The 23,663-nt window shown below is 44.2% G+C and overlaps 1 protein-coding gene across 2 annotated transcripts in view; it reads left to right on the top strand.

Moving 5' to 3' along the window:
* The window catches only part of STON1 (stonin 1), a 128,137-nt gene extending 112,556 nt beyond the window's left edge, over positions 1-15,581 (top strand). For both annotated transcript variants that reach the window (XM_044292486.1, XM_044292485.1), the window contains 3 exons: positions 2,760-4,661; positions 6,707-6,909; positions 15,181-15,581. In XM_044292486.1, the coding sequence (XP_044148421.1) occupies positions 2,780-4,661; positions 6,707-6,909; positions 15,181-15,255 (2,160 nt within the window). In that variant the 5' untranslated portion in view covers positions 2,760-2,779 and the 3' untranslated portion in view covers positions 15,256-15,581. The remainder of the gene's footprint in view (positions 1-2,759; positions 4,662-6,706; positions 6,910-15,180) is intronic.
* Positions 15,582-23,663: the final 8,082 nt, after the last annotated feature.

The following is a 23,663-nucleotide window of genomic DNA, read 5'->3' as shown; positions in this document are numbered from 1 at the left end:
GTCCGTAACAACCTGCTCTAGAAAAAAATATCCCATGATCCACCCGTCCGGTCAACACAGTAAAAAAATTTAATAAAAACTGTGCTAAAAAGCCATTTTTTGTCAGCTTTCATCACAAAAAGTGCAATACCAAGTGATCAAAAAGTCATGTACAGTACACAAATAATACCAATCAAACTGTCATCTCATCCCGCAAAAAATAAGTCCCTACATAAGACAATCGGACAAAAAATAAAAAAAATGGCTTTCAGAAAATGAAGACATAAAAACATGATTGTTTTTCTTTCAAAAATGCTTTTATTGTGTAAAACCAAAATAAATATAAAAAAAATAGACAAATTAGGTATCGCCACGTCCGTAACAACCTGCTCAATGAAAATATTACATGATTTACCCTGGCAGGTGAAAACTATAAAAAAAAAAAAAAAAAAAAAGGGCCAAAAAATTTATAATAATTCTAAGCCTTATAAGATCCTAAAAAATAAAGTTACATTTACAAAATGATGCAAACATGACAGTGGACATATGGGGAATGGAGGGTGTTTCTTATGATGTATCACTATCTGCCTTAGGCCTCTTGCACACGACCGTGTGTCCCCTGTGGCCGTATTGTGGCCCGCATACAGCGAGTCCGCAATACACGTGACAATGGCCGTGTGCATTCCGCATCACGGATGCGGACCCATTCACTTGAATGGGTCCGCAATCATGGAGATGCGGAACGAAAGCACGGAACTGAACCCTACGGAAGCAGTACGAAGTGCTTCTGTGGTGTTCCGTTCCGTGCTTCCGTTCCGCAAAAAGATAGAACTTGTCCAAAATTTTTGCAGAATGGACTGGTCGCAGACCCCAATCAAGTGAATGGGGTCGCGATTCGCATGCGGTTGGCATACGGTCGGTGTCTGTACATTGCGGACCGGTTGTGTGCTAGAGGCCTTAACAGCAGAGAAATTCAAATTTAGAAAATTGCTAATTTTTTTTAAAATTTCTGCAACTTTTGGATTTTTTTATAAATGAAGGTGAATTATATTGACTAAAATTTTTCACTATCATGAAGTACAATGAGAAAACAATCTCAGAATGGTTTGGATAAGTAAAAGCATTCCGAAGTTATCACCACATAAAGTGACACATGTCAAGTTTCCCCCCCAAAAAAACGCCTGGTCTTTAAGGTGAAAAATGGCAAGGTCCTTCAGGTGTTAAAGTATGGAGCTATGTCTGGTAAACAGTGAAGGGGATGTGTCACTCACTTTAGCCCCTTTAAACAGCTGAATGACAGAGTTCTAACTATCAGACAGCCAACGATTTGATATTGATCGACTATTCTAAGGACAAGTCAATAATATTAGTCGTGGATATCCTCCTCCAATCATAACATTCTGACTTTCTGCAGCCACCACTATGGGGAGCTTAGCAAAGATGGATTTGTATTTTAGAGACGAGCAAATCGATTGCAACAAATCGATATGTCTCATCAGCAGGGCTTCTTCACTAATGAGGGGCTATCCCCACAGGCGAAGAAGTACCCACCTGCCACAAGATTGTCAGGGCAGATTTATATTGGCCCTGACAATTTCCTGCAGAGCAAAGGCAGAGGTCGAGGGTGCCTATACAGTCCAAATCTTAGGCTACTTTCACACCTACGTTTTGTGCGGATCCGTCTGGTATCTGCACAGACGGATCCGCACGAATAATGCAAACGCTTGTATCCGTTAATAACGAATCCGTTTGCATTATTCATAAAAAAAAGTCTAAGTCAAAACTGATCCGTTTTGACTTACACTGAAAGTCAATGGGGGACGGATCCGATTTCAATTGCACCATATTGTGTCAGTGAAAAACTGATCCGTCCCCATTGACTTACATTGTAAGTCTAGATGGATCCATTAGGTCCTGCATAGTCAGATGGTCACCAAATACGCTGCAAGCTCGTTTTAGTGACCGTCTAAAAAACACAACGGAGACCAAACGCAGCCAAAGTGATGCATTCTGAATGGATCCTTATCCATTCAGAATGCATTGGGGCTTAACTGATCCGTTTTGTGCCGCTTGTGAGAGCCCTGAAATGGATCTCACAAGCGGATCCAGAAACGCCAGTGGCCAGGTAGCCTTAGGGGGTGAATTTATTGTATTATTTGTCAGTAAATATCAATTAATTAAATTTTAGGGAAATGTATTGCTTGAATTCCCCTCTTTGTACTCCTATTAAGGGCAGCACATCCACTCTGTGCTTCCCTAAACAAGTATCTTTTAACTTGTATCTTATAGCTGAGAGGTCTCACCCGACAAGCGGGCGCGGCTTCATTGGAAAGTAGGCGTGGCCTAAATGCTGCTCTGTGCGCCAAAAAATTAGCAAAAATGTTGACACATTTTTGTAGTACAACGACACCAACTTATAAGTGCCATAAACTTGGACTAGACAGTTTTTTGGCGCACAGACAGAATTCTAACATAAACCTGGTGCAGGATTAACGATACTCTAAATTCATAAAGCTCCATACGGTAGAAAAGTAAATGTATCTTGTATAAAGAAATTGATTCACACAGTACAAAGTGTGACTCTGTGTTGTGTAGGTGTTCATATATATGTGGTAAATAGTTCTGCCTGTGAGTCTGATCCTCATCTTTCCATTTAAAGTTATAATAAAGAGGTCTGTACATTAATTAAAAGTTATAGTTAAAAACTAGACTGTACAGAATGATTGAACATTGAGGATCGGTAATAGGTGAACCAATTAACTTTTTTTTTTCTTTTCCAGACCATTCAAATTCAGGGAGAATGTCTTCACCAAATCATGATAACTGGGTAACTTTTGATGACGAAAATCTGTTCCAGTCTCCACAAAAATCCCCAACATGTCCTCATGAGAATGCACATAATTCTAAACCAAGTGAACTTAAACTAAGCCTGTCTCATGAACGGATGACAAGCATTTCTTCCTCCAACTCCACCACCCCTCTCACATCTCCTATAATTGACTTCTTCATGAGTCCTGGTCCTCCGAGCAATTCCCCTCTTCGTACCCCTATTAAGGACAGCCCATCCACGCCATGCACCCCTAAACAAGTATCTTTTAACTTGTATCCTAGTGCTGAGAGGTCTCAGAACCACCATTATACATTTTCTGAAGGATCAACTCCGTTGACAACAGTTCCGACTCCAACTATTTCATCCTTTGCAGATACAAACAACACAAATCAGAATCCTTCACTGTACAAAAGTAATAATAGTTTAGGACATTTTTCACTTTTCCATTTAGATCACTCTCAAAATGATTGTGCCTTCTCAAGCCCATTTTGGAACAATGATGCCACAAGTTCTTCAAGCACTACAGCTGAATCTCAGTCAAAAGAAAAAAAATTTGCAAAGCAGGAATATAATATATCCGAAAAGGAAACCTCTAATAACCAGAAGAGTCTTAACCACTGTTCCTTTAGTTATGTTTGTGAACGGCTTCAGCATTTAAAGATTGACCCACCTGACAACTTGAGGCATCAGCCTGCCTGTGCTGAAAGTGAAAGCCCATCATTTATTCCACAAAGTCTCTTTAGAAGTCAGAGGAAAGATGGGTGGCCTTTTATGTTGAGGATACCAGAAAAAAAGAACATGATGTCTTCCAGGCAGTGGGGACCTATTTACCTGAAAGTTGTATCTGGTGGAATTCTGCAAATGTATTATGAAAAGGGCCTTGAAAAACCGTTCAAAGAATTTCAGCTTCATCAATTCTGCAGACTTTCGGAGCCAAAACTCGAAAACTTAGGAGTTTCAAGTAAAATACACACTGTTAAGATAGAAAATGTAACGTATGTGGAAAGAAGGAAATATCATCCAAAACCCGAAGTGGTTCATGAGGCAGAAATCGAGCAAATGTTAAAATTGGGAACCACAGAGTATTCTGATTTGATGGACTTTATTACGACAATAGAGGAGAAGCTTTTGTTGCTTTCACCAGTTTCGAAACAGAAGAAAACTTATGAAGAGCCTGAAATGTTGGTGGAGCTAGTGGACAATTTTTGGGGCCAAATATCAAAAGAAGGAAAGCTAAGAGACAAGTCGCTGGTCTGTCAGTTGTATTGTCTTAGTTTCATTAATAGCGGCATGGAGTGTTTTTTAACATTAAATGACATTGAACTAGAAAAGCTGAACTACTTTGAGAAGAACAGTGAGAAAAACTTGATCAATATTTCGGAATATCATTTCCACAAATGTGTTAAGCAACATGAATTTGACAAGTCCCGGATAGTGAAATTCACACCGATGGATGCGTGCCGGTTTGAACTCATGCGTTTTAAGGTTCCTTGTGATGTCAAAGACCTTCCGTTTTCACTAAAGAGCTTGGCTGCGATACAAGGAGCCTATGTGGAGCTCCAAGCTTTCTTAAACATGTCCAGTAGTATGGTGGGTCCTTCACAGGTGAAATACTGTGAAAATATTACTATCCACTTCCCGGTACCTGCACCATGGGTAAAAGCACTTTGGACTGTTAGTCTGCAGAGGCAAAGGTCTCTAAAGACGAAGATGAACAGAAGAGCTTGTCTTAGTACTGGATTTGAAATGGAATCAGAGCCGGTAATACAAGTAACGATCGGGACAGCAAAATACGAGAATGCATACAAAGCTGTTGTGTGGAAGATTGATCGACTCCCAGACAAAAATTCTAGTAAATATATATTTGATGTTGTTGAATGTATATAATGGTTCTTGACCTGGTCATCTTGTAATTTGCTGGTTGTCTACTTTTGTCTACTGTAAACCAAAGTGGACATTATTTTTATTATGCATTATTCATGAAGAACTACCATAAAGTCAGTGTTCCCCATGAGATAGGAAATGAAGAAAGGGGAAGAGTGGTCACACACATAATTCAGTGAAGATTATCTAGTCACCCACGACGTGTTCTATGCAGGTTTACCTGCCTCATGGGGCATAGTAGGTACAGTCGCACCAGTGTTGGGTGGGTTCTTTAGCAGCTTGGGCAAAACCAGTTAAAAGTAAAGAATCCTTTTAGCATGTTAAAAGGGTTTTCTGAGACTTTCCTAATGATGACCTATCCTCTGAATAAGGTCTCTTGCACACGAACGTTGTGTGCCTGTGGCCGTATTGCGGCCCGCATACGGTGGGTCTGCAATACACGGGCACCAGCCCGTGTGCACTCCGCATCACGGATGTGGACCCATTATCTTGAATGGGTCTGCAATCACGGAGATGCGAAACAGAAGCATGGATCGGAACCCCACGGAAGCACCACGGAGTGCTTCCGTGGTGTTTCTGTCCGTGCCTCCACACTTCATTATATTTTAATACATTCATGCACTGAGGACAATCTCAGATTCAGGGGTGTAACAAGAACCTATGGGGCCCCATAACAAAACTTAGAATGGGGCCCCACACCAACATGACCACCTTTTGGTAGCATGAATATAAGAAGCATTTGACTATGTTGGTTTTCCTAATGTACACAGTGATGTCACAATAGTGGGATAATGCACACAGTGATGTCACAATAGTGGGATAATGCACACAGTGATGTCACAATAGTGGGATAAGGCTACTTTCACAGTGGCGTTTTCGTTTCCGTTTGTGAGATCCATTCAGGGCTCTCACAAGCGATCCAAAACGGATCTTAATGCATTCTGAATGGATAAGGATCCACTCAGAACGCATCAGTTTGCCTCCGTTCCGTCTCCAATCCACTTTGGAGGCGGACACCAAAACGCTGCTTGCAGCGCTTTGGTTTCCGTCTGACGAAACTGAGCCAAACAGATCCGTTTTCACTGACACAATATGGCACAATAGAAAACGGATCCGTCCCCCATTGACTTTTAATGGTGTTCAAGACGGATCCGTCATGGCTATGTTAAACATAATACAAACGGATCCGTTCTGAATGTATGCATGCGGTTGTATTATCTGAACGGATGAGTTTGTGCAGATCCATGACGGATCCGCACCAAACGCGAGTGTGAAAGTAGCCTAATGCACACAAAGATGTCACAATGGTTCGATAATGCACACAGTGATGCCACAATGGTGGGATAATGCACACAGTGATGTCACAAGGGTGGGATTATTCACACAGTGATGTCACAATGGTGGGATAATGTACACAGTGATGTCACAATGGTGGGATAATGTACACAGTGATGTCATAATGGTGGGATCACACAGTCATGTCACAATAGTGGGATAATTCACACAGTGATGTCACAATGGTGGCATAATATACACAGCGATGTCACAATGGTGGGATAATGTACACAGTGATGTCACAAGGGTGGGTTAAGTGATGTCACAATGGTGGGATAAGTGATTTCACAATAGTGGGATAATGCACACAGTGATGCCATAATAGTGGGATAATGCACACAGTGATGCCACATTGGTGGGATTATGTACACCGTGAAGTTACAGCACAGGCATAATGTGCCCAATGATGTCACAGCAGTAAGGCTCACAGTCATATGACAATAGTGATGTACAGAAATGAATCAGTGAGGTCACAGCACAGAAATAATGCAAAAACTAATGCACTCTTCCATTGACCATATACATCACAAACTGCACGTACTGCATGTCTGAGTGGAGATGGGCATCCTTAGTCATCGGGGCCCCATAGCAGATGCCATGCCTGCTACCCTGGTAGTTACACCTATGAAGGACTATTTCACCCCTGTTCTAACACCTTCTTCACTGCTCTTTTTGAAGGTCCTGATCAGCCGCACAGTTTATCCTGTAAGCTTGAGCTGGGCTCCGACCAGGAGATACCTCGCAGCTGGAATCCGATGGCAAATGTGCAGTTTATTATGCCGTTTACATGTGTCTCTGGGGCAGAGGTGAAATCAATGGGCGTCGAGAATGATCTCCAGCCCCATAAACAAGTCACCCAAAAGGCCTGCTACCACATCCAGGTATTATTGATTTCCACATTTGGTTTGAATGGTTTACATCACATATAAATTGTTATTGGAGGACATAAGGAGACCTGATGGAACATTATACATTCTGATTAGATTCGGACAGGCAGGACTTTATTGCTTGTGGGGCTTTCAGAGCAATCTGGGATTCGGTGACAGCAACATCTAAACTAGTTGATCTGAAGCAGACATTGCTGTATAGCCTGCTCAGACATGAGCCCATCCTCTTTATGGTGTGCATAAATATATGCATTTTATCATCTACACAGGAATGGCTGTGTCAGCTGGTTTGGTGCTCAAAACAAGAGGAAAACATACAGTTCAGCAAATCCGTACAAACCTCACAAGGCTGTCATCCATAATGTGCTCATAATTTCTATGCATGGAGAAATTCTCCAGCCACCGCTCTCCAGTCTCTACTCTGACACAAAAACATTGTTTAACATCAATCGAGGTGTCAGTCTTACCGACATATGGCCGTCGCTTTATCCTGGTGACTGTGCTGCTAGGATGGTTCACTAAACGTAAATGTAACGTGAAAAGAACTTTTTGGCTTCTGCAAATGTAAAAAATTGCAGAATGTTTTGCTTTTAAAGTTACAGCATCTACACATTATCCTGTCGAAGTCGAAGTAGTGGGCACGGTTTTAGAGTGCGGCAAACCGGGCAGTTGCCCAAGCTTTGTGTTTCCTAGAAAACCCCCAAAGGAGAACACGGAGAATGAGGCATGTAAACCTTCACCAGGGGCTCTTATTAGACATTGTATAGCAGTATTATTTGGATACTGCATGGTAGTAGTATGCGGGCACTGTATGGAAGTACTATTCTCTATTGTATGGCAGTACTTGGGTATAACCATTCTCTAAGAAGGGCATATCTGTCTAACTATAATGCAAAAATGACAAGCTTGACAAAGGCCTCGTTAGGCTGGTCTGAAACGTTGCCTTGGGAAAAAACGGGTCCACCGCCATCCACTACCTTTGGAGTGCCGCCTCACTTTTACATTTTGGATCTTTCAGTGGACTACTGCCTATTGTCCCAGAGGGATTGCACCCCAGTATCACCTAACAGACTGTGCTGCTGTTCCTTTTTGCTTTGGATATCTATCTATTTCTATCTATTTACTGTATCTGTCTATCTATATCTAATCTATCTAATTTATTCTATCTATTTCCCCATATGTACCAACTCCAGGACCCACTCCTATATCAAAAACGGGACCCTCTGTGAACAGAGAGCACACTGTGCATGCACAGCTTCACAGTGGAACAAGCACAATGAAGGGCAGGGCGCAGCCTTTTTTCCCTCGGGGCACACCCTGGTTTGTGTCCTTTGGTAGCAAAACAATGATAAATGAAGTTCCAGAACTGCAAAGTAATTGTTGTGTCGCTTGTCTCTTTATTCGTGGTAGGAAAATTACAGCATGTGGATCAAAACCTCACACTCCAACACCAGTTGACGCATTTCAGACACTTAGTCCTTAGTCATAACTCAGTCCCTTGTCTGGTGGTACAACGGGCGCCTCCCCCTAGGGTCCTCTATGTGACGCATCCCAGGTGTTGGAATGTCGAGTGGTATAGTGCAGCCTAACATGTCTCTCTATGTGTGTCACGATGCTCCTACTTGGATACGGCTGGACCCCAGGCTTTAGCTCCGAAGCAATAAATAGGGGGAATAATTGAGGGATAATAGAAAAACTTGAGTCCAGACCTTGTGTAACAGCGGCTGCGGTACGTCGCTGTTCCCCCCGCTTACCGCCGTGGTCCTAGGCGCAATGCTCAGAGATGATCCTTCCATCCACCGCTGCAGTCCTGGGCTCTGTCGCTGTATGTGCTGTGGTGCTGAGGATTCCGCTCCACAGTTTCCACTCAGCCCTGGTCACAGCATGCTTGCTGCTGGTTTCATGTTACACAGCCCTAGGGGCGGCGCGCATCACTCCCTGGGCTGCATGGGTTGGGTCATGTGACCTCACTGACCAATCCAGGCTCTCCTGCAGGTACTTAGGTGGCTCAGCCCCCTTCCCAGATGCCTCAGTGTCAAGGTCCATGTGTTTGCTAAGTTCTTGATACTCTTGTGTGCTCCTGACTTAAACTTTGTTCCTGGATTCTGCTACTCGTCTGATCCCTGTCTATTTGCCTTGAATCTCCTGTTGCCGACCCGGATTGCCTGACCTGGTCCTGTGCCGCCTGTCCTGACCTTTTGCCTGTCTGACTACGCTTCTGCCTCATCCTTCGGTCCTGCTCTGTTGCTCCTGGTAATGACCCCCCACTGCCTGACTACGCTTGTACTTCTGGTACCTACTCGGGTATCTCCTGGTCCGCCTGGACCAGCTGCCTCATGTGCCTTCCCTCCTCAAGAGGTAGCAACCTGGTGTACCCCTCAGGAAAGTCTATACTCACCATCAGGGGTACTGTGAAGAATCGACGGGCACACTCAGACAACGCTGTTACAGGGTGTGAGACACGTGGCACAGTGGGTTCACACCCGCTGGTTCGTGACATCTTGTATGTAGTTTAACAGCAGCTTTACTTAATTGAGCATTCATCAAAACAATCTTCAAGCTCTGTCTTGGTTCCAGCAGGCTTTAGCATTAAGCTGGCAGGGTTCTTCAATAACTCTGCTTGCTTTCTATCTCTTTGCTGTACTGATATGCTGAATAGGTAACTTGGCTTCGTCAGTAAGCTGCACTTTTTCTCTGTAGTCTGACTCTAGGTGATGCCAGGGAAATTTCCTCCTGGCTCCTGAAGTTTTGGCCTTCATGGCCAGAAGAGCTTAAAGGGGTTATCCCATCTTAGACAATGGGGGCATATCCTCTGGGACCTGCACCTACAAGGAGAACGGAGTCGGGGAGAGTTGTGGCTGGAGGACCCCGAGTTTCCCGGGGTCCGTCCACCACCAGGCGCAGCTCCCCACCTCTCCCATTGAAGTTAATGGGAGGGCTCCATAGAAATGAATGGAGGGTGGCTGCGCACGCACGGTGCGCCCTCCTCAACTTTCTTTGCTCCGTTCTTCTTGTAGGTGCGGGTCCCAGAGGTGGGACCCACACCTATCTGACAATGGGGGCATATCTTAGCGATATGCCCCCATTGTCTAAGATGGGATAACCCCTTTAAAGTGCTCTGGCTGGCGTGGGCACGTCCAGCAGAGACAGGACCCTGCACACTTTTCTCTTAGCAGGGGGTAAGCTAGACTAACTAGAACTTCTGCCCCACCCTTCCTGCAGGAAGTAGGAGTCGCCCACCTTAATCCAGAGGAGGGGGTTAGAATGGAATGGTAGGTTCTATTCTATCTAAGTACATCTCTGCCGTGTTTGCTGCCACCTGCTGGTGAACCAGACACATTACATATGTACATAACAGTTGCATGCACATTGTGGAGGACCTGGAATAAATACACAAGATGACATGAGGTTAGACCAATAAAGACAGTAGCAAGGTGCAGAAGTGGTAACACCACTCTGGGGTGTTACAGTAGAAGTTTCACAATAAAAGTCAGGCCGACTTGGTTAAACAAGTAAACTGAACTCTTCCCTGAAAATGTTGCAGATAGCACAGATACACGTACTTGCAGGAGAAGGCTGAGCGGTGCACTTCCCAAGCTTGCTGCTCGGCTCTTTTAGCAGTCCCATAGAAATGAATAGAGGGTGGCCGCACATGCAGGCCTAGCGATATGTCCCCAGTGTCCAAGATGGAAATAACCCCTTAACCCCATATGCAAAATCCTCTGGATGGAGTTTAGTAAAAAAAACAAAAAAGAACAATTGACATGCCAAAAATGCTCCGGTGCGACAATTCCTCTGAGTTTTTCCCGTTGTTCCTATGCAACACGCCAGACCTGCAGGGTATAGCGAAGTGAGGTCACGGTTATGGGCAATCGAGGGTACTCACTGTATTGGAGAACCCTGGGCAGGCGCGTGGCAGTGAAGGGGTGGTAGACACTGTTCCTCTGGGGCACACTCTGTATATAGGGACCAGGCCTGATGGTGGATGAGGTGCCCTGGATGTTACAGGTATTTTGAGTGCCTGGGGCAAGGTCCCTGTTGGATTCGTGACGCCAGTGCCTATGGACGCTGGCACACCGGTTGGTAGTTGGAATGATGGAGGTACACAAGTAGAATAGTGAACCAAACGTAACTTTACTGAACAATCCAACTTTGTACAGCAGGTAGTAGGACAGTCTTTCAATCACAGTTCCACAAGTAGGCTTATTCACACAATGGCAGGTAATATTTATGCAAGATACGCAGAGGGTAACTTCACAAGCACTCAGCAGCAGGTTGTACCTTTCCCCAGAATCAATGTACACTGTCCTTTCTAGAACTCCTGCTCTGGCTTTATCTCCCAAGGCCCGGATGCCTAAAGGGTGGCTTAAATCCTTGGTTACTATCTTCCTCAGGTATTAGATTCTTGCTGCACTTTCTATTTGCATCTGCCCATCAGGGTTACTTACTTTACCCTGGATCGCCCTCTCTTGTAAAGTGGATGACTGTGGGTTTCTCCCAGGAGGTTGGGTCCTGCAACTGGGGTATCTTCAGAGCTAACTCGGGCTCTCTTGTTCTCAGGCAGGCTGGAGCTTCTCACTAGCCTCCTGGACATCACTAGCAGCCAGGGCTATCCAGCTGCATGACAGGAGCAGGCTTCTTAACCTCTGTCTTCTCAGACTCCTGACTCTGCACTAACTCTCCCTGTCTGGGCCTGGACATTTATACTAGGGGCTCCCTATCTCCCTCTAGTGTCTGGGATGTCTAACTACACCCAACTAGGCCTGCTATTGCATCATACAGGGGTACATTGCATAGAAAAACACATTAGAACATACATTAAATGCACAATGAAATATAACATTTCCGTTCCTTGTGAGTAGGAGTAACGCGCACACCAATTGACCCTTGTGTAGTGCCCACCCATACCTAGTGGGACACTACACCTGTACCTTTTGCTTTTGGTAGAAGTGTCATATGGTTTAGCTGATTCTAAGCATAAGACTCACTATGTGGTATACAAGAGGAGTCATCTAAGGAAAAGGTAAGACATTATATTAATAGAATTTCCCGTGACTGGTAGCGGAGTGAATGACCATCCAGACAAAATGTAACAGTGGGAGCTTACGGAAAACGCAACTCTCCTAATGAAACAGTCACCATAAACTTGCTTGAATCATCAGTTTTTGAAAGATGATATCATTCAGCGAAACTGCTGGCGTTGGGAGTATTCAGACCAAGCTGCTTAATGATGGCCTAAAATGTGATGAAATGTTAATGCTTAACCGTAGCTTACCTGAAAGAACGTGCTAACTCCGCTGAAAAGTTTTTTTTTTACAGTAGAGCAGTATGGTGCTGCACGGTACTGCATTTTTCTTTATATATATATATATATATAGATTCTGTAAAATACTGAGAATTGACTAGGGATAAAAGGTGCCATATACAGTATACATGAATGATGTGTGAGATGTATGAATACTGGATATTAGCAGTACAGTGTGTGACTGATGTACCCTGAGGCACACAGGGGCTGGAATCTTTAAGATGACCTTGTGATTTTAAATTGACAGTCTGATTAGATAGATAGATAGATAATGACACCCGAGTATAATGGAAGTCAATGGGAGAACCTGAGCATTAAACCAGGCACCCCCTGCTCTAAAGAGGGGAGGGTGCCTGCCTGGTTCATAGGAAAGGTCAGAAATTGGTGGAAACACCACCGAAATGGTTCAGGAACAGCATGGGGAGGATGTCTGGATGCATCTTGGACTCCCTGGTCGCTGCTGGGAACGATGTTGTCCGAGTAGTACGGCACTTTTACAGACTGACAATAATACGCACCAAACCGAAGATAAAATCGATTTAAGAGGAAACATTGTTAGTAAGCATTCTTTCCTGTATATTTACTTGTATATAAAGTGCAAGTGCTGCCAAAAATTACAAGGAAGAGGCACTCCTATACAACCTGTATATCACATAAAGGAGGGCCTCATTCACATTGTGGTACAATAGTTCAGGTAGTGGGACTCCTACACTCATAAAGCCTATGCACTAAGGGAAAGGGCTGCCAAAAATTACAAGGAACCAGCACTCCAATACACCCTTTATTACACATAAAGGAGGACATCATACACAGCCTTGAAAAATTATGATTGATGGCCTGCTGGTGACCCTTATAAACATTTGAAGCAAGGGCCTGCTGGAGACCCTCTAAAACATTAGGGGTGAGGGCCTGCTGGTGACCCTTATAAACATTTGAAGCAAGGGCCTGCTGGAGACCCTCTAAAACATTAGGGGTGAGGGCCCGCTGATCTGACCATCTAAAAAGTAAGTAATAATGGCCCCACTGTTTCTCAGAAGTAATAATGCTTCTATAGTGCTCATACTAGTATTCAAGTTCCTCTTAGTCCCTCAACTGTAATAAAGCCCACCATAATGCCCCCAGTAGTAATAATTCTCTTTATAACTCTTTGTGTATCAGTAGAAAAATGCCCCCTTATAATGTGCGCCAGTACATAAAAGTGCCCTGTTGTGTGGCAGTATAAAAAATACCTCCTCTTAGTGCCCCCTGTAGAGCCAATGTCCCCATAGTACCCTCATAATGTGTGCCGATGCCCCTACTGTGTGCCCAAAAAACTCTTAGTGCCCCCAGTTGAGCCAAAGTTCCCATAGTGCCCTATAATTTGCGCCAGTATAAAATACTCCTATATCGTGCACCAAAAGTGCACCTCCCCTTGTCCCTATGGTGACTGACAACGTGCCAGTATAAAATGCCCCCATAATGTGTGCCAGTATAATTCCCCTATATAATGACCCCAAGAGCTCCTTTTCCCCCATTCTCCATAGTGGCTCCCATGTGTGCCAGTATATGAGATAGGGCCCCAATAGTACTCCCCCCTCCATAGTGCCCCGATGTGTGCCAGTATATAAGATAGGGCTCCCCATAGTGCGCCTCACCCTCCATAGTTCCCCCTATGTGTGCCAGTAAATAAGATAGGACCCCCCTTAGTGCTCCTCCCCCTCCATAGTGCCCCTATGTGTGCCAATATATAGGATAGAGCTCCCCATAGTGTTCTTCACCCTCCATAGTTCCCCCTATGTGTGCCAGTAAATAAGATAGGACCCCCTTAGTGCTCCTCCCCCTTTATAGTGCCCCCATGTGTGCCAATATATAAGATAGAGCTCCCCATAGTGCTCTTCACCCTCCATAGTTCCCCCATGTGTGCCAATATATAAGATAGAGCTTCCCATAGTGCTCCTCCCCCTCCATAGTGCCCCCCATGTGTGCCAGTATATAAAATAGGGCCCCAATAGTACTCCCCCCTCCATGGTGCCCCCCATGTGTGTCAGTATTTAAAATAGGGCCCCCATAGTGCTCCTCCTGCATAGTGCCCCCCATGTGTGCCACTACATAAGATAGGGCCTCAGTAGATGCCCCCATGAGTGCCAGATAGGGCCCCTAGCAAAGTGTAAATAAAAAAAAGAATAAACACATATACTTATTACTTACCTCCTTGCTGCTTTCCGCGATGCAATACAGGCCTCTTCCGGCCTGTGTCCCGCGCTGTACGGCTCAGACAGTGGGATGATGTCATTTGCGCCGCCTGCACCTGTCTCTGATAGGCTATAGGCACTAGGCCTGCAATCTATGAGAGGACTGGGGAAGGGAGACGCCTCTCCTCTGCCCTGCCGCAGCATCCATCTGTATCGCCGTCCTAAGCACAGTGGAAGCGCTCATCTCCCCCTGCTGTAGGTAAGAAAGGGCCCCTCCTGCTCTGGGCCCCTGTGCAACCGAACCGGCTGTGCATGCGGTATGTCCGCCCCTGAGTGGAGAGTCACAGCCTAAACAGAGACAATGTTGCACATTTTAGTAAAAAGGTAAATATGTATTTTTTTCCCTCCAAAATATTGAATAGTCCCTTATAGTAACTGTGTAAGATTTCCAACTTCTCAGTATATAGACAGTGCACTCAGTGCATTAAAGGGGTTAACCGAAATTGTAAACTGAGAGTGAAGCTAAAGTCTGTAAAGCGCTGCGACATATAGTAGCGCTATATCAGTGCGTATAAATAAATAAATATAGACGGGCAGAGACCTGGAGCGGTGGCTCTTTAGCAGAGAGGGGCCTGACAGGTCAGCACTGGTCCGTTTACTATGTTAGCCACATTTCCTCTCTTTGGTAAAGTTTTTCATTATTACAGACCAGTCCTTTAAACACTTATCTTCATGTTGATCCTTATGGTAAAATGACCGTAACCTACACTTACTTATTTTACTATACAGGTGGAGATTGATCGAAAACGTATCCCTACTGATGGAGAAGACATGGACAAGACCAGAGAGTGCAGAACACAATAAAAACAAGTTCTAAAATAGATCAAAGAAATATATATGGAAATATAACCAGCATTTCAAAAAGTGACAAGCCTGGATGCTACATCTCCCAGCATACCCAGCGTGCCGAGGTTATACAACAAACATTCACCATTGTTGTCTTACACGATGGACAGAATCATAGCAGATATATATTATTTTGTGTAACTATTTTCAATGATTGTCGTTTCAATCTACAATCTTTATATGATTGACATTTAATTACACAAATTTGCATAAATAGGAAGCAAATCATTTTAATTGTTTTGTGATTCATGTGTATAACGTTCATAAAAAAAGATTGATCTTGATTGTGAATACTGGTCCAGCTGTTATTGTCTGGTGAAGCTTTATCCCGTGAAGCCCTGCGAAATGACTTCAAGGGCTTTACTAGAGAAAGAGTAGGCACATATAAAAATCAAAAAGCCCCCAGATCAGCAGAACTAATGAGGTAGAGGGGGCATCCTTACAGTCTTACAAGTCTCTACATATTCTGACACTGCCTGATCAGTGCTGACCCTATTGACAAGAAGAATGATAATGTTCCCCCCCCCATTGTGAATTTATTCATACATTTACAAAGGCACAGCACAACACAAAGTTCTAAGAATGAGGAATGCACGTTCTTACTGGAATATGAATGACAAGTGCTTACTATAGTTTTTAAAAGTGAGTTCTCCTTACCTCTGAGACTCCACATGTAGGAGAGTATATGAGAGGGTCAAACCATTGACAAGTAAAGTCAGAAGGTCACTAGATAGAGAAACTGGCCCTTCTGATAAACCAGATGACTTCATACAAAAGCTTGAGGAGGTGGCAGTCATCCTACAATGGTTGACACAATTTGTGTAGCATGTGGAGTAGAAACTTCAAAAAATTGATTGTTGTCCATAACAACCAATTGTAGTGGCTGGGTTTGGGTGGCCCCAATGCTACACTGGGTCTCATGGACATTGTCAAGGTGTCACTGCATGTTGCTGCTCTCTAGAAGAGATAGTAAGGCATGGTATCCCCTAACGGTAAATAAGTCCAGAGACTCAGGGTCTGCAGTAAACCAGTGTGCTTCTTTACTCGAGGAAATCGAAGTACAAAGCAATGAATACGAGGCACTGAGCTGGTTTCTCCAGTCTCCAGAAGTTTCTGTGCTGCAGAAAGGCCTGAGTTAGCTGTCCCATCTCTAAGAAGACTGATACCCTGGCCAAAGGGCTGGTGGAGCAGTGTCTGTGGCTCAGTCGTTGGGCAAGGTATTCCTCTGTCTTAGTGTCTTCTGGTCACTCGTGCATTCTGGCAGAGTCTCTCCTACTAAACACTGGTCTCTATCTGCAGACCTCTAAGGGCTCTGTCCACTCTAATTTATACAGTTTCTGACTGATCTAGAACCCTCCAGTGGGAAGGGTGAAGCTGGAGAAGCAGAGCCTAACAGAAACAATATTGCAGTTCAAGGCTGCCATAGTATTGAGCCTCAATACAAACCAGCAGGAATGAGTAAGCAGTTTCCAGACATAAACAACCGTCTGATAGAACTAAACCAGGCAGTCAAAAGTTTACTGTGTCTGTTTTTTTCCCCGTCCACAACTGAGCTCCTAATAGTCCCTTTTAATAGCAATAAAAAGTTATTAGCTTCTCGGTGTAGAGACTGAAAAGTCCCAAAGTCTCTCAGTATTAGCTGGATGTGCATTAAAGAGGACCTGTCACCACTCCTGACATGCCTGTTTAATAGCTTTATGCATTCCCTATTTAATAACTATTCTGGAGCATCTATTCTTATGTCTCTATGTTGTGCCGTTCCTTTATTATTTCTACTAGAAGTTATGAATGAATTTCTAGCAGTCTGCAGTAAGGGTACAGGGGGTAGGTAACCAGTTGGAGGGGGGGTGTACCTGCACAGTATGAAAATGGCAGCACTGATTGGATAGTGTGAGTCTGTGCAGGTACACCCCCCCAACTAGTTACCACCTCTCTGTACCCTTACTAGTAGGAATAATAAAGGAATGGCACAACATAGAGACATAAGAACAGATGCTCCAGAATTGTTATTACATTTCCAAAGTACAGTGCAAATGAACAGGATATGACATAAAATGCAGTTCAATATAAAACAGCACAAGTGTAAATAAATAATAATAAATAAATCATAGTGCAAGTTAACCCTTTCGAATGCACTAAAAAGTTATTTGATGGCTTTGCATAGCAGAAATAGGGGCAAATGTCCACAAACATCCAAAGTCCACTTCTTCCTCCAGGACACTTCACAATCAAGAGAACAATAAGAAATGAAAGCTGCGCTGATTGGTTGCTACAGGAAAGTATGGGAAAGGCTGCAGTGGAAAGTACTGACCTATTAAAGCGGTAGGATCAATGCCATTCAAATGAATGTGCCTGAGTTGAAATACCAAGCGCGGCCAGTATACAATGTATGGCGCTGTGCTTGGTTTGCTGTGCCACTGCCTCTTCAGGCAGGGCAATTAACCTGTCAGCAGATTTGTACCTATGAAACTGACTGATCTGCTACATGTGTGCTTGGCAGCTGAAGGCATCTGGGTTGGGCCCATGTTTATAAGTGCCCATATTGGAGAGAAAAATTATGGGGGTCATTTATTGAGACCAGCGTTTTAGACGCTGGTCTTAATAAAACCCCTGCACTGGTGGTGGATAGCTGAAGTTATGAAGAGGCACCCGTCCCCTTCCCTGCCCACACCACGCCCACTTTTTTAGACCTGGCGGGAGCGAGGGAAAAGTCACAAATTGCAACGGAGAGTGGTGCGGCAGCTCAGCCCCATCACTGGAGAGAGACTGAGCTGCTCCTAGTTCATATGACCAATGAACTGAGACATCACCGGCCTCGTCAAACAGCTGATTGGCAGAGGTGCTGGGAGTTGAACCTCCACCGATCTGATATTGATGACGTATCCTGAAGATTGGCCATCAATATAAAAATCTTGGACAAGCCCTTTAAAAGCAATCTGTTGTTTGTGAATCCATATAATGGATATGTGTTTGTGCAGCAGCGTAGAATCAATGCCTTTCGATAATTTTACTGAAATGCTAAAAATGTCCTTTCCTGCTCTTGAAGCAATTAGTAACAGCAGGTGTGACAGCGGAGAAGAGCTGTATTGTGACAGGTAGATAAAATCGTCAAACGTACCAGTTCTGCACCTCGCAGGTGCCTATAACCTCTGGGCTTATGTCAAACGCAGCAAATAAGACGATAAAAACTTCACATATAGTTCGCTGTGACAAATTAGCAGAAATAAAAAAAAGTGTGCCACTCTTACGGAGGAAATCGCATCATGTGCAGATCTTCCTTCCCCGAGGGTGAAGTCTATTTTAATTTACTGTCATTTAGTGTAACAATATATAATTACTGTACAGGCGGCAGTGGAGATAAATACATCGAAAAACAACAGGAATAGGAGGGAAAATGTCATGCCTTATGTTTATGAATCGAGCTGATGGCCAAGGATGTGAAACAAGTGTAGGGCGACCTATTGAAGAGGTCTTGTTAGTGGGTTGGAGTAGCCATTGAAGGGATTCTGTAACTTTCATCCAAAGTCTGGTTTAAAGTAAGCATATCACCATGAAGGGTAGGTGAACCGAAACATAACTATACCTTTCTTGTTTCTTCATGGTGCAACGCTTACTTTGAAACTGATTTTGGAGGTGATAGACCCACTTTAAGTTGATTAGGAAGTCAATGTGTTCCAGCAGTAGACCTCTCCATCTTAAAAGGATTGTCCAAGATAATTAAGAATCTTGGTCAAGACCTACAATTCCTTAAAATAAATAATACAAAAAATTAATCTTATACTCTTTCCTTACTCAAGTGCCGCTGAATGAAACCAAATATCAGTGGGAGCCGATGGAGAGCCTAGTTCTGGGGCAGCATTGTGGAACATAGCCCTGAACCATGGCACTACCGGAGGAGGAGCTTTGAAAGGGAGGTGGTAATGGGAAGGGGCAGAGTTCAGCTGAGCTATAGCTGAGTGACCAGTGAGGAAGACCTTCTCTGAATGCTTTAATAGCAGTAGACACACAGAAGGAGAGAATTGTAGGAGGGGAGTGTTGGTAGCAATGATGGAGGTAGCAGTTACTCAAGGTGGTGGTCCCCACACTGGTGTTCCCTTTGGCCGTGCAGTGATGGGAGGGGGCACACATTCTTCCCTTGGGGAACACCTTGGTGTGAGAGGTATCTTGGCGCATGCAATGATGAGGCCAGTTTTAATGCAACAAGTCTGGATGCAGTAGGACATGTATGCAGTAGGCCAAGTAAAGGTTCCCTCTTGGTCTCTCTCTGTATAATCCAATGCTCTCAAATGTGGACAAGGAAGTGCAATTTCTCTCTCACACAATAATTCTGTTTCTCTCTGCTCATAAATAGGGAACTACAATGCCCAGCTACATTCCCTCTTATTCAATAAGTATTTATGTGGTTTTCACTCTGGTGGCAGTCATTTAACAGATGGACCTCCTGTCTTTTCAGTATAGCATGGGACCTAAAGCTTATGGTCCCAACCAAGATGCATTGAAGTCTACAACACTCATATACACTGTATGTGTTTCCTTTCACTAGCTTGTATTTTTTCTGCAGTCTTCCTTTGTAATGGCTGATCTGACTCCTCTTCAAGGAAATCGGTCACCAGCAACCTCCCTATCAAACTGTTCACATAGACAGATATCTGATGTTCACCTGATTAGGCTGCAGTTTTTTCCTTTGTTGATCTGAAGCTCCTTTCCCAAAGTATGATACTTTTTCTTGATATGCAAACTAGGCCTATGGTGCATTGAGGGCTTCACCATTTTCCGCAGTTGCACCCAAATGCCACCACTTTCTGTGGTCAGCCCCTCCCTTGCTGCTTTTCCACTGCCTGCCACTATCAATCAAAGCAGCAAGGAATGGGCTGACCACAGAAAGGAATGGAGCTTGGGTGCAATAAGAGCAATGGTGATGCCCTTTTTGCACCAAAGGCCTTATTTGCACATTAAGAAAAAGTATTATAACTCAGAGGGCAGCTCCTCAGGGACCCATAGCGACACAGTACTGTAGGAACAGCTTCAGTCACCTTGATGGAGTCTGACCTGGAGGGATCTCTTTTGGCATTGAGATACCTGACCCAGACTGCACTGTCAGGCTGCACAACATGTATTCAATAAAGAAACATTGGTGCCATTGGTTCGTCAGAACTGGCAGCAATTGATAAAAAAAACATTGAATTGTAGAAGATCTATGGGGATCAATCTCCCCCTAAAGGAATAAAAGGAAATTGCACATGACCATGCTTGAGTTCTACTTTTAGGTTATATACCCCTGGTGCGTATTAGGCATGGATTTCCAGCACTGATTTTTGTGGAAAATTCCAAAGCAAAATACAGTTAGGCCTCTTTCACCCGAGCGTGACGGATTAGGTCCAGATGCGTTCAGTAAAACCTGCACCATTTTGCAAGCAAGGTCAGTTAGTTTTGTCTGCGATTGCTTTCAGTTGTTCAGTTTTTTTCCGTGCGGGTGCAATGCGTGTTTCACGCAGCCCCATTCACTTCTATGCTGCCAGGGGCTGCGTGGAAGACGCAGAATATAGAACATGCTGCGATTTTCACGCAACGCACAAGTGATGCGTGAAAAACAACGCTCATGTGCACAGACCCATTGAAATGAACGGGTCCGGATTCAGTGCGGGTGCAATGCGTTCACCTCACGCATTGCACCCGCACGGAAAACTCACTCGTGTGAAAGGGGCCTTACTGAGATTTAGAAAATTTCATGTACACGTGATTTTGATATCCACAGCATGTCGCTATGTGACTTTTCAGTGCAGATTTGGATCTAGAGCAAATCTGTGGAAAATCCACAACAAAATCTGCAAGTCACACATGTGGATTTTGGGACAGTTTGGTGCTGAAGCGCAGTGAAAATCCCATCGAAAATCTGTATTAACCATATACCCTTATGGGGAGAAGAAAAGCAAGACTTTCTGCATAAAAGTCCCATTATTTAAAGGGAACCTGTTACCTGGATTTTGGGTATAGAGCTGAGGACATGGGTTGCTAGATGGCCGCTAGCACATCCTCAATATCCAGTCCCCTTAGCTCTGTGTGCTTTTATTGTGAAAAAACCCCAGATTTTATATATATGTAAATGAACCTTAGATGAGTCCTGTCTCCTCCATGCTTCAGAGAGGAGTCCAGCGTTCTCTGATTCTGAGCCCAGCCACGCCTACTGTGAAGGAGCCCAGCACTGCCCCGCGTCCTCCGAATCTCCTCCTTGCTTCCCGACGTCACAAAGCTAGAACGCCGTAATCTCGCGATGCGTGAGCTAGCACATGCGTAGTGTTGGCATAGTGTTCCTTCTCTGTGCAGCCTCAGGGAACGAACTGCGCTAGCTCACGCATCGCGAGATTACGGCGTTCTAGCTTTGTGACGTTGGGGAGCAAGGAGGATATTCGGAGGACGCGGGGCGGTGCTGGGCTCCTTCACAGTGGGCGTGGCTGGGCTCAGAGTCGGAGAACGCTGGACTCATCTCTGAAGCATGGAGGAGACAGGACTCATGTAAGGTTCTCTTACATATATATAACATAGTTTTTTTGACACAATAAAAGCACACAGAGCTATGGGGACTGGGTATTGCGGATGTGCTAGTGGCCATCTAGCAGCCCGTGTCCTCAGCTCTATACACAAAATCCGAGGTTCCCTTTAACAACTCTCTCATGCTGAATATTAGTATCTGCTACAGGGGACACCACCCTGATCTTTCATATGCACTGTGCAAATGGAACTAATTTACCATGTGCACAGATTAGGAAGAGGCAAGTTGGTTAAAAGCTGTCAGTTTTGAAATAGTATTCTGTGCTGTCTACAGACACCGTCATTAAAGACCAGGAGTCATTTTCTCTAGGAAAGGAAATCCGTTTTGTCTGTTTCTGAGGCCTCAGGAAATAGAGGCTATTAATTTTATATATATATATATAATACCATTCTTCAATTTGGGAAGTGAAGCTATTTTCTATGGATCTCTGCAGAATTGTGGACAGGTTTAGGCTTACTATCATATATACTTGCTAATTTAAGACATTGAATCTGAAGGAAGGAGGAGTGATGACTGTACATGAGCTCCCATACCATGGTGTGATAGCACCAGCTGCCATGAGAGGTGCCACAGGTGCCCCCCATATGGGTATATAAATCTGCAATCCTCCAGATGGGGTATCTGAAAACTGTTTTAGTTTGTAATGTTTTTCTATGTCATACACTGTCACACCAGCAGAAGGTGTATGGATGGCACTGGGAATACAGCTAACCCCCTTCCCATTCTTGATAGGAGTTGGCTGGTCTGATTTTTTGTCAGGAAAGAGATCTGGCTTTGATAGTGAGGAGACAGGGAGCATGTCCATCAGTTTTTGCTCCATAGGGACTTAGAACAAGACATTGGCTTGCCTGTGAGGAGGACTGCTTCAGGTTGATGAAAAGGTCCAAGGGCTGCAGAAACCCATCAATGCTAGCAGTGTTACAGTCAGCAGAGTGACCAGCTACCATGGCTTTACCCTGCTACAAGGTGAGGGAGAAGGAGTCAAGACACCTGTCACTACAGTTCAAGACAGGCAAACCTGAAATCATGTAGTGGACACCTACAGCCACAGGTACAAATTGTATTGAAGGGAATCAGGAGGAAAAGACTTTGTCAGCTAGCATACAGTACTTCTGAGTGCCATCAATTGCCATCTACCCAGTCGCCATAGCTCATCATCTGATGACAGAAACCGCACCTTGCACCTACTACTGTTGTAGCGCAAGTTATCTTTTGTACTCAGTAAAATAAGTGGTTTGGTGTTCTCTTTTGTCTGTCTCATTCCTTCACACCATCTTTTCACTGTACTGATCCCCAGGGAGTGATGATCTGAGGGAGTACACTGTGACACAACCACTCCTATCCTCCGCACTGGCCCCTCAGTGGCTCACTACAGATGTGATATGTATACTAAGGGTCCCATCCCAACATCAACAATGAGTTTAAAAACATACAAAGTTTATGGTCATTATGATCTTCCTACCTTCCCTTCAGTCACTTCATTGGCCTCTAGCTATGCCACATTTCACTGCCTCTCCACTAATTTTCTCTGTTTCTCTCCATAATCAATGGCAATCCATCATTTGCCTTCTGAGGCTCCTTTTACAGTGGGTGTGGGTCTTATAAGCTTCATGGCCCTCATGGTGGTCCTGCTGAATCGCTGGGCTTAGCCATATGACATAATTACACTAGAGGGAGTTATTTAAATTTTACAAATAATGACATCATCTCAGAGCTACCACACATGACATCATTGGTGACTAGGAGGAGGGCCCACCTCCATATTTGATTGTTATATATGATGAAGGCAGTCAGAGTAATTTGCAAAGATAAAGGA

This window comes from Bufo gargarizans, chromosome 4, assembly GCF_014858855.1.
Source record: "Bufo gargarizans isolate SCDJY-AF-19 chromosome 4, ASM1485885v1, whole genome shotgun sequence".
Lineage (NCBI taxonomy): Eukaryota > Metazoa > Chordata > Amphibia > Anura > Bufonidae > Bufo > Bufo gargarizans.
This window is presented reverse-complemented; position numbering and strand designations above follow the sequence as displayed.